This window comes from Thamnophis sirtalis, unplaced genomic scaffold, assembly GCF_051295495.1.
Source record: "Thamnophis sirtalis isolate CommonGarterSnake01/CBP01778 unplaced genomic scaffold, rThaSir2_p1.2 scaffold_6, whole genome shotgun sequence".
NCBI lineage: Eukaryota > Metazoa > Chordata > Lepidosauria > Squamata > Natricidae > Thamnophis > Thamnophis sirtalis.
This window is the reverse complement of record NW_028261386.1, coordinates 81261466-81273492: the sequence shown is the minus strand read 5'-3', so window position 1 is coordinate 81273492 and position 12027 is coordinate 81261466. Positions and strand designations below refer to the sequence as shown.

The window sequence follows — 12027 nt, the reverse complement described above, 5'->3', positions numbered from 1 at the left end:
CTGTGGGGGCAGGAGATTATCAGGCAGCAGGAGGGACAGTAAGAAAGGAGCCCAAAGATAGGGAAGATCTGGTGGTTTAGGAGCCACGGGACTTAGAAGAGAAGGGGCAGTTACTAGACGATTGGGGGCGGAAAGGGCGAAAGCCGAGAGAGAGGAAAGTACGTTATTAGAAGAGAAGGAAGGACTTTTTCCGTTACGCGTATCAGAACAACAGGTGGGTGTCAATGCCCAGGGAGATCTTGAATATCGCCCTTGCTTTCAATATATTCCCTTTTCAACTACGGATTTATTGAATTGGCGACAGCATTTTGGTCCGTTGTCTCTTAAGCCCACGGAAATGACGGATCTGTTTCAAACCATTATGCATAGCCATAACCCCAATTGGCGAGATATACAGCAGCTGTTGACTACTTTGCTAACAGCGGAAGAAAGAGAGAAATGTAAGGTGGGAATGAGGGAAGTTTTTAGAGAACGTTATCATACAGATATAGACAGAGCTCAGAAACTGTTAGAAGAGGCACCGGAACAGGATCCTGGATGGGATCCTAAGGTAGCGGGTGACATGGCAAAGATACAAACATATCAAACCTTGATAGTGGCAGCTCTCAAGAAGGCAGGAAAACCCCCTGTGAATTTGTCTAAGCCTTCATTGGTTATGCAGGGAGCGGATGAGAGTCCAGAGGCATTCCTTCAGAGGTTGATTGAAGCTTATGAGTTGTATACTCAAATGGACCCAAGAGCTCCAGAGAATGTGAGGATGTTGAATGAGAGATTTATTGCACAAAGTGCATTGGATATTCGTAAGAAATTGCAAAGGTTAGAGGGAGCATTAGGAAAGAATACGACAGAATTGGTAGAAGTGGCTAGGAAAGTGTATGTTAATAGAGATAAGGTTGAGAAAAAGGATAAAGATGACCGTATGCATAAGAAAACAGAGCTATTGGCATTGGCACTACAGGGCGGAAGAACAGGTTTGGGTCCAAATCAATGTGCCCATTGTGGGTCTGAAGGTCATTGGCAGAGAGAATGTCCAAAAAGGTTAGCTCTTAGAGGTCGGGGAGTGTTTAGGGGCCCGCCCGGGCGACGCCCGATAGGTCGTGGCATGATAGATCGTGGGATACCTGGACGTGGGATGATGAACCGGGGAGGACCACCCAGATATCCAGTCCGGGGTGGGGGTCGCAATCGGGTCAGGGGCAAGGAGGAAGAGGTTTTAATGCTCAAGTAGGTGCAGGAATAGAAGGCATTGGGTTGGCAGGAACTGGTTGGTCTGATTGACGGGGACCTGGCTTGGAGCAGACCCCCCCCTGAGCCAATGGTTACTATGAATATTGGGGGTCATCAGACCACCTTTTTAGTGGACACAGGGGCTGGACGATCAGTGATAAATAATTTAATTACTACCCCTGGTCCTTACCAAATTCAAGTACAGGGAGTGTCTGGACAAGTTGTAGGACGTCAAGTCTTGCAGCCAGTCACCTGTACTTTTAAGGGCTCAGAAATTCAACATGAGTTCCTGTATATACCTGAATGTCCTGTTCCATTGTTAGGAAGAGATTTGTTAAGTAAGCTAGGAGCTACTATTTCCTTTGATGAAGGAAAGCAGTATCTCACTGTTAGTCACCGGCCTGATGAAATGTGGAGGTTGATGGTGGTTAGGACATCTGAGGAAGAATGTGCGGACGTATGGAAGCAATTTGATGTACCAGGTTTATGGGCTGAGGATAACCCTCCGGGGTTTGCAGCACATCACCCCCCTATTATTGTAGAATTAAAGCCCCTGGCAACTCCTGTTCATATTAGGCAACGACCTTATTGGAGAGAAGCCATCCTGTCCATTTATGAATGTATTTTAAAATACTTAGAAGCTGGGGTTTTAGTTCCTATTCAATCTCCATGGAATACTCCAATCTTGCCTATTCTTAAACCAGACGGGTCTTTTAGACCAGTGCAAGATTTGCGGGTGGTGAATGAGAGGACTGTCACAATTCACCCATCCGTGTCAAATCCATATACTCTTCTTAGTCTCATCCCGCCTACTGCGGCATGGTTTTCAGTAATTGATTTAAAGGATGCCTTCTTTACTATACCTATCCATCCAGTTAGCCAGCCATTGTTTGCCTTTGAATGGGAAAATCCTTATACTGGGACAAAGAGACAATATGCTTGGACCAGGCTACCACAGGGATTTAAAAATTCCCCAACTCTCTTTGCGACTGCGTTGGCCAAAGATTTGCAATATTTTGTCCCCCTTCAAGAGGGGGATTCAGTTTTGCAATATGTGGATGATGTTTTGGTCACTGGACAGTCGCAGGATGCTTGTTGGGAAAATACGAGATGTATGTTGAGTCTGTTGTTAGACTGTGGGTATCGAGTGTCCAAGAATAAGGCTCAGTTAGTTCAGCAACAAGTTCGTTACTTAGGCTATGATATAGCGCAGGGGCAAAGAGCGTTAGGCCCAGAGAGAAAGCAGGCGGTTCTTGACCTGGCAAAGCCAACTAATAGGAGGCAATTGAGGGGCTTTTTGGGTTTGGCAGGCTTTTGTAGAATTTGGATTCCGAATTTTGCATTGATGGCAGCTCCACTTTATTCGTCCACTAGGGGAAGTAATATAGATCCCTTCCTTTGGACAAAGGAGCAAGATCATGCTTTCGTTGAAATTAAAAAGGCATTAACAAGAGCTCCTGCTCTGGCCCTGCCCAATTTAAGTAAGCCCTTCAATTTGTATGTGGATACACGGAAGAATGTTGCTTTAGGCGTGTTGACTCAGCAACTTGGTCAGTGGCAACAACCCGTTGCCTATCTGTCAAAACAATTAGATACCGTGGCGCAAGGATGGCCGCATTGTTTGAAAGCTTTGGCAGCTATTGCAGAATTGTTGCAAGATTGCAATAAACTCACTTTTTCCTGTCCTATCAATGTCCACACCCCACACTCTGTTCAAGCAATTCTTGATCAGAAAGGCCATTTGTGGATTAGTAGCCAACGAATTATCAAATACCAAGCTATGATGATTGAGAATCCTCATGTTCATTTAGTGGTGTCTACCTCTTTAAGTCCGGCCACTCTTTTGCCTACAGAAACAGAAGTGGAACATGATTGTGTACAGGTGTTGGAAACTGTTTATTCCACACGCCCCGATTTGACTGACATACCTTTACCCCGAGTGGATTATAACTGGTATACCGACGGATCTAGTTATATCCACCAGGGGATGAGAGTTGCAGGTTATGCCATTGTTGATGATGAGAAAGTAATTGAAAGTGGGCCGTTGGGAGCGGGAAAAAGTGCACAAGTGGCGGAATTATGGGCTCTTATTCGGGCGTTAGAAAGGGCTGAAGGTGAAAGTTTGAATGTGTGGACTGATAGTAAATATGCTTTTTTAACCTTGCATGCTCATGGCGCTGTTTATAAAGAAAGAGGCTTTAGGGATTCAGCAGGAAAATATATACAGCATAGTTGCTTGATTCAAAGACTAATAGATGCTGTCCAAAAACCGAAAAAGGTGGCTGTTATGCACTGTAGAGGTCATCAACGAGGGGATGACAGAATTGTTCTAGGGAACAGAGCAGCGGACACTGAAGCACGAGCTGCAGCCTTGCGTCATGAACCCTTACCAGACTTGTTTATTAATGTATCTTTAGATTTAGGGGTTATACCAGTAGATATCCAACCCTCTTATTCCTTGTCCGAATGTGATAAAGCGGTTAATGATTTGATGGCAGTTATTGATAAGGGCTGGTATGTTCTTCCAGATGGAAGAATATACGTGCCTTCGTCGGTGGCATGGCAATTGGTTCGTTCTACTCACGAAGCCACTCATATGGGGAAGACAGCCTTAGAATCCGCTCTTATGAGGGATTATTATATAGATGGTTTAGCAGGGATAGCAGTAAAAGTGGCGTCTTCATGTGAAACCTGTGCTAAGGTTAATCCTAGGCAAGGTCCTTCCCTCCCACCAGGAACTATACCTATTGCTTACTATCCTATGGACACAGTGATGATTGACTTTACTGATATGCCTCGGAGTGGGTTTTACAGGGCTATGTTAGTTATTGTGGATTTATATACGGGATGGCCAGAGGCTTTCCCTACTAGGACAAAAAAGGCGCAGGAAGTGGCGAAGTTTTTACTCAAAGAGATTATTCCCCGATTTGGTAACCCCTCCTTTATTTCATCGGACAATGGCCCGGAGTTTGTCCACCATATTAATCAAGCCATTGCACAAGCTATAGGGGTAAAGTGGAGATTCCATTCTTCTTTCCACCCGCAGTCTGGTTCTCCGGTGGAAAGGATGAATCGGACTTTAAAAGAAAAAATTACTAAAATTTGCGCTGAAACACATTTGAAATGGCCCGATGCTCTACCCCTTGCATTGTATGCAGTTCGGAGTGCCCCCAGGCGGCAGCATAGACTCTCACCGTATGAGTTGATGTTTGGTCGGCCTCCAATGTTATTACGACGTAATTTGGCTGGATGGCCCGATTTGGGACATAAGGGGGGAGTATGGGCCATGGAAATGGTGCAAGAGTTGAATAAACAGGTTGAGAAATTGAGAAATTATGTTTTAGAACAAACCCCTCCCAGATTGGTAACTAAGTGTCATACTTTTAAACCAGGAGACCGGGTCTGGGTGAAACATTGGAAAAAGGAACAATTGGAAGGGAGGTGGAAGGGACCATTTGTGATAATTATGACATCTCCACTTGCTGTTAAGATTGCGGAATCTAAAACCTGGATACATTGGACTCGTGTAAAGAGGGCCGCTGACAAACAATGGACCATACATCCCAGCAACCAACCATTGAAGCTGAAACTGATTCGTCGGTAAAATCCAATTATATCCTTTGTTGTATTGCTATAGGTATTGTGATTCTTGCCTGCATTGTGTGCGTTATTTGTATTTTGAAATACGCCAATCCGCCGATCCAGCAATCAATTGATGGAACTGTGAGAGCGGTTGACTGGTGGCCATTTGCGAGCGTCTCATTTGTTGGTGATTACTCGCGGACAGACAATTTAGGAGAGATCCAAGCCAATCCTGCACCTGAGAGGGAGGACGAAGAGCCGGCACAGCTTCCTCTCTTAGGGCTTCGGCGAGTTTTTCAGAGATCAGCAGTGGAAAACCCTTGCTAAGTCACTCCGGAAGCTGACTTTCTACGCACGGGTGAAGAATAGTGGACCAGTATAATAAACATTTTATCCTCTTGTGCTCTTATTATCTTTATTACTAATTATATGTGTTGGTTTTGTACTTGTAGATGTGGATGTTGTTGTTGTGCACATTGTATTGATTGTGTTCATCACAGTTATTGTAACATTAAGTGTGATATCGTTCTTATAGAAGATGTGTTGGAACCTTATTTAATCACTGGATCTGGCCTTCCCTCCTATACTCTTAAATTAACCCCTACAGTTCTACTTGCATTACAGGGTCTGAGAGCTCAGGACGTGTGTGACCAAGATGCACGAAGGTATACAGCCCGTTTGGTTTATTGTTATGTTAGGGATATGCTTATACAGTGTTGGGATCAAATGTAATTTTGTCTATGTAGGTAACTTGGGATTGTGGAGTAATCCGGAGGATAAACCCCAAATTATAAGGTCTTATGATGTAGGATCTAGGGAGTGGGAGGGGACAACCCCCATTGTATTTACCCCGAGCTGTTGGAATGGGGTTCTACCACACCCTTGTAAAAACCCCGATATGTTTGACAAAGTTGCCAGGATTACCTGTCAGTCTCGAGGTTTTTCGAATCCAGATGTATGTCCATATGTAGGATATTTGATGCAAAAGGGAATGTGTACTAGAGCCCGGCAAAAGGGGGGTGAACCACCTCTACTTCTTGATTGTGGAGCACCCCATTATTGGGGCTGGACTCGTATTACCTCCCCTTCACAGTTAAAATCTGGATGGCATGGAGCATGCATGGTACAAATGCGCCCAATTGAGTTTGAAATGACTATAAGGAAAAGGCCTAAAAGAATTAGAAATAAAAGAACCCTAGCTACAACAGCCAAAGGTGGACTAGATGATTGTTCGCCTTGTATTACAAAAGCTAAAATGGGAGTTCGGACTATTAATACGTTGGTGTATCATACACAGTCACCCCAGGGATGTAAGCCAACCAAAATAAATTGCCTTCATAACAAAACTATGTACAGTTTGTGTACTCTACAAGGAAAAACTGTATGTTATAGTCCCAACACTCCAGTTCGTCTCAATGTGACCCTATGGACAGGTCTGCCCAAGGTGGGTGTTAGGAATGATCCCACTGGAGGGGGCAGGCTGTACTTCCTTAATTATACTGTACAGTTGCAACAGGGAAAACAACCCCTGATTTTGATGTTCGATGCATGCACTGCCACTAAGAGAGGCAATGGAGTGTCTTGTGGAGATCAGACTTGGGTTGATGCTTATAAAGCTAATCATAAATACTTGTGTGAAACTGCGCTTAGTTGGGACTATGGTAATCCTAATGTTTGGTTACCTTGTGCAGGCACCACGCAGTGTTCTGGATGGCAATGTGTTTGTGATTATACGGGAGGAGGTTATAAGGGATGCCCCTATATAACTTCCTTCCGAAGGGATATTGGGAATATGATACAAATGGAAATGTCCCGTAACACTCCATCCATAATAACATATGGCTTTGGTATTGATGGACAAGGGACAGATCCACAGACATACCTAACTGTTAAGGTTGAAAGAATTAAAGATGGAGAAGTAAAATCCCTCGGATGGTCCGTTTACGATACTCAACGAAAATTAGATGACCCATTACCAATAAGTACCAAGGCAAACAATTTGTTTATAGAAATGGCTGAACAGGTAGCGAAGACCTTGACTGTTAAAAATTGCTTTGTTTGTGGGGGAACTAATATGGGAGAGCAGTGGCCATGGGAAGCCATGGAAGCTGATCCAGCAGTATATAACAATCTCTCTTATGCTGGCAATATTACAACAAGAAAAGACTTTACTGGAATTGTGTGGACCTTGTCCACTAACCTAGTAGGGAGAAATTGTTTTGTTAGAAATGGATCTATTCATGTTGGAAATTTGATTTGTCTGGGATCATGGAATCCTGACTATACCATCTGGTCTTCACCAGCTAATAGTACTCAACCCCCACATTTTGATATGACCTATTTGAGTTACTTAAGGTCCTCTTCTATAGATGATATGTGGAGAGCACCTGAAACTATGTACTGGATATGTGGAAAGTTAGCTTATGAAACTTTGCCTAGGAATTGGTCTGGTTCATGTAACTTAGGATGGATTAAACCCTCATTCTTTTTATTGCCCATGAAAGCCCACCAAGTATTGGGAGTCCCGTTGTATGAGAAGGTTGGTCTCCAAACCAGAAGGAAGCGGGAGTCTGATACAGTCTTTTCCAATTTCCTTTGTAAGGATTGGGCAGCTTTTGAGGATAGTGATGTTTGGAGTTCAGAGAGAATTGTGTGTACCTATGGTAGGGCCACGTGGGCAGAAGATGGGTCTTATGGGTATCGTACGCCCATTTATATGCTTAATAGAATTATTCGCCTTCAAGCAGTATTAGATTTAGCTGGCCAACGTATTGATAAGGCCCTTAATGTGTTATCCACAGCTACAGATAAGATCAGGACTGCAGTATAGCAGAATCGCTTAGCTTTAGATTATTTGTTAGCCAAAGAAGGGGGCATATGTGGTAAGTTTAATCTCTCTAATTGTTGCTTACAGATAGATGAAACTGGAACTGTTGTTAAACAATTAACTGCAGAAATGCGTCAATTAACTAATAATCCTGACCAGGTGTGGCGTGGGTTCAATGTTAAGGATGTCTTTGGTTCCTGGTTTCCCAAATTACCTGGCTTACAAGCTATTGTTGCTTTAATAGGTTTGATTGCTGCAGGATGTGTATTAATCCCTTGTATTATACCCATTTTCGTGCGAACTATTTCTAATAGTGTATCGTTACTAGTAGAACGAAAAGCTACAGCACAGGTAATGGCGTTGTGGGAATATGAGAAGTTGCGTCCAGTGGAAGAACCACCTAATGAACCTGAGTATGTGACTCTTCTGGAAGTGTCAGATGAGTCACAAAGGGGGGACTAAGGTGGGCTAAAAGACCTAATTATGGCTAACAGTTCTATAGTCCATGTTTAATATCAAATACTCTGATCAAAGTTAGGTTTTGCACCATTAGCAGAAAGCAATTGCTGACAGCTGCTGAATTGGCAATAAGTATTTTAATGCATCTGGGAACAAGCTGACCCAGACAGGGAGGTTCCTGTTATCTTGCAAAAATATGTCCTGTGTTGTTTCTCTATATGTCACACATGATCTATAAGGCGCTGACCATGTTCATTCTTGGAATAGTAACTGTCAACCATCTGGCATAGACATTTCTCGGTTCCCCTTATTACCTTATATGCTTAGATACTGCCTTTACAGATGTTGACGTAATTTGCACTATAAATGTATGTCTTTGAGAACCTTTCGGGGTTCAAACTTTTTATGCTTGTTTGGCATGTTTGAACCTGCGCATTCAATAAACTTTTCCTATATTGCATCGCTTGGCTTCGTTGTCTCTTCTTTCCACTACATTATCATTCAGAATATATGTAGCTTCTTTCCTGATATCAGTAGTTTGAAATCCCCTAGTTTAAGGAAGATATTTTTTTTTCCATTCCTTCTTACTTACCTGGTGGTCCAAATTTGCCCAAGAATTATTTAGCTTCTGGAGGGTATCCATAACAGCAACACAGACTTCTTCTTTTTTATTTTGTATTAGGGTAAAGCCAGTCTGTTCAACTTTTTCAAGTTCTATCTCTTTTGTTTTTAACTGATCTTCAAGTTCCTGAAGGAAATAAAAAAAATTGTCATATTGTGTTTTAACTGCATAAGGCTTTTTGTAAAATCACTAATTACTAACAACTCATGATTAGAGTTTTCACGTTCAGTACAACAAACAATAAACTGTACTAGTAATAATAAATATCTATTATAAATATACTAGTTTATTTAAAAGTAAAGAATATCTGTGTCAGGAGTTAGTAGAACAGAAAACAATGAATTGGAGAAGATCATAAAGATCTGAAAATTGAAGTTTTCATCTGTTAAAGTTGAAAGATTGTGGCAAATTTGGCCATGGTGGCTCCATTGGCACATTGGTGCCATACCAAAAAATCTTGGATGGCACTTAGAAAAGCTGCACATTGATAAAACTTTCATCTGTCAATTACAAAAGGCCACACTGCTTGGACCCACATACATACTAGACTGATAAATTACAATATCTTAGGTTCTTGGAAAGAATTTGATGTGTATGAAGGCCAAAACCAGCTAAAGAACTGGCAGCTATGATTTTACATTGTTCTGTATGTAATAATACATTAAATTCCTATCCTATCTTGCACTGAGTGGTTTACAATTTATAAATATATTTTAAAGCAAAGAACAATACAAAACAAAAACAACACAAACAAAGGAACAGAACTAACAGAGAAAACAAATCCTATAAGAAAAGAGACACCAATAATCTCACCAAAGATTAAACATCCCCAACTCTTTTACCAATAAATAAAAGAGTTCTACCAAATAGAATAGATATTCATATATCATTTATTAACATACCTTAGAAATTATAGCTGAGACACAGGAGGATCATTTGCCACATCAGTTCTGGGTTGAGTTCCAGGAAGTTGCCTCTGGGGATGTGGACAAGGCCATCCGAGCTGTAAGTGCCTCCACTTGTATTCTGGACCCGTGTCCCTCCTGGCTGGTGGCTAACAGCAGGGAGGTGACACATGGCTGGATCCAGGCGGTTGTCACCGCCTCTCTTCGGGAGGGGCACTTCCCCGCCGTACTCAAAACGGCGGTGGTGAGACCCCTCCTAAAGAAACCATCGTTAGATCCAGCCATCTTAAACAACTTTCGTCCTGTCTCCAACCTTCCCTTTATCGGGAAGGTTGTTGAGAAAGTGGTGGCCTTTCAGCTTCGACGGGCCTTGGAGGAAGCTAGCTATCTTGACCCCTTCCAGTCCGGCTTCAGACCTGGTTACAGCACAGAAACCGCTTTGGTCGCATTGACCGATGATCTCTGGAGGGCCAGAGATGGAGGCTATGCGTCCATCCTGGTTCTCCTTGACCTCTCAGCGGCTTTCGATACCATCGACCATGGTATCCTTCTGCGACGACTGCGGGAGGTGGGAGTGGGAGGCACTGTTTTGCGGTGGTTCTCCTCTTACCTCTCGGACAGGTCGCAGTCGGTGTTAGTGGGGGGGCAGAGATCGTCCCTGAGGCCCCTAACATGTGGAGTACCTCAGGGTTCGGTCCTATCCCCCCTACTATTTAACATATACATGAAACCGCTGGGCGAGATCATTCGGAGGCACGGGATAAAATACCATCAATATGCGGACGATACACAATTGTATCTGTCCGCCCCGTGCCAACTCAATGAAGCGGTGGACGTGATGAACCGGGGTCTGGAGGCCGTTAAGGACTGGATGAGTGCTAACAAACTGGTGCTCAACCCGGATAAGACCGAGTGGCTGTTGTGTTTCCCCCCCAATAATTTGGCTAATACACCAACGCTTAGGCTGGGGGGTCAAATTTTATACCCCTCAGATAGGGTCCGCAACTTAGGAGTCCTCCTGGATCCACAGCTGACTTTTGACCACCAGCTGTCAGCTGTGACCAGGGGGGCATTTGCCCAGGTTCGCCTGGTCCGCCAGTTGCGGCCCTACCTAGATCGGGGGGCCCTCACAACAGTCACTCGAGCCCTTGTGATCTCTAGACTGGAATACTGCAATGGGCTCTACATGGGGTTGCCCCTGAAGTGCATCCGGCGACTACAGCTAGTCCAAAATGCAGCCGCGCGAGTGATAGTGGGCGCACCTCGGTTCGCCCACGTTACACCTGTCCTCCGCGAGCTGCACTGGCTGCCTGTTGGTCTCCGGGTGCGCTTCAGGATAATGATGACCATCTTTAAAGCACTCCATGGTAGTGGATCTAGGTACTTGAGAGACCGCCTTCTGCCGATTACCTCCCTAAATCGACCAATCAGATCGCACAGACTGGGCCTCCTCCGAATTCCATCTGCCAGTCAATGTCGACTGGCGACCACACGGAGGAGAGCCTTTTCTGTTGCTGCCCCGACCCTATGGAACGAGCTCCCCATGGAGATCCGCACCCTCACCACGACCCAGACCTTCCGCGCAGCCCTCAAGATCTGGCTCTCCCAGCAGGCCTGGGGATAGGCTTCCAATTACCCGCCCGAGTGTTTGATTGCTGAATGAAAGCTGTGTTTTATTATTTTTCTTTTGTTCACAAAGTGTTTGTTTTGACCTTGCACTTCCCCTCCCCTGTGGTTGTAAGCCGCCCTGAGTCCCCTCAGGGAAAAGGGCGGCATATAAATCCCAATAAACCAAAAACCAAAAACTAATATTATTGTATTGACTAAGTGGGATTTACATCTGTCCAGATATGCATTACAGTTATATTAACTAGCATTCTGCTCTTCTTTTCAATAAAATAATAAAACAGATTTGGTTCATAATGAATGGCAAAGTTATTTTTACCTGACAGTCTTTTAGGACATTTTGAACTGAAGCTTGATCTCCAATTCTCTGTTGTTCCTTCAGTTTTGTCTCTTGAGTTTCAAACCATGTTTTTAGGTTCTGAATGTTATTTTCATATTCTGTCCATGATTCAAGGAAACCTTCCAACAACTGAATCTAAAAGAAAGAAAGAAAGAAAGAAAGAAAGAAAGAAAGAAAGAAAGAAAGAAAGAAAGAAAGAAAGAAAGAAAGTTAGTTAGTTCACATGTTTCTTAATTCCAACTAAAAGAAAGAAACATTTCACTGGAAAAAATATAGTGGGTATTGATCCTGTTTTTCTACAATCAAGTTGTTTGCAAAACGTTTTTTTTTTTTTTTACAAAACAAGTTGTTTTACCATGCATTTGAAATTGAATCAACATCCACTGTATACTTTAAAGTTTCAGTCTAACAAAAGCAATTAATCAAATTTATTGGAATG

The 12027-nt window shown here is 43.2% G+C and overlaps 1 protein-coding gene across 3 annotated transcripts in view; it reads right to left on the bottom strand.

Annotated features, from left to right (window-relative positions):
• Nucleotides 1-12027, bottom strand: part of SYNE1 (spectrin repeat containing nuclear envelope protein 1) — a 373011-nt gene that overhangs the window by 82837 nt on the left and 278147 nt on the right. For all 3 annotated transcript variants that reach the window (XM_087718281.1, XM_087718279.1, XM_087718280.1), the window contains exons 113-114: nucleotides 11568-11723; nucleotides 8688-8843 (exon numbers count right to left, since the gene is read on the bottom strand). In XM_087718281.1, coding sequence (XP_087574407.1) covers nucleotides 8688-8843; nucleotides 11568-11723 — 312 coding nt within the window. The remainder of the gene's footprint in view (nucleotides 1-8687; nucleotides 8844-11567; nucleotides 11724-12027) is intronic.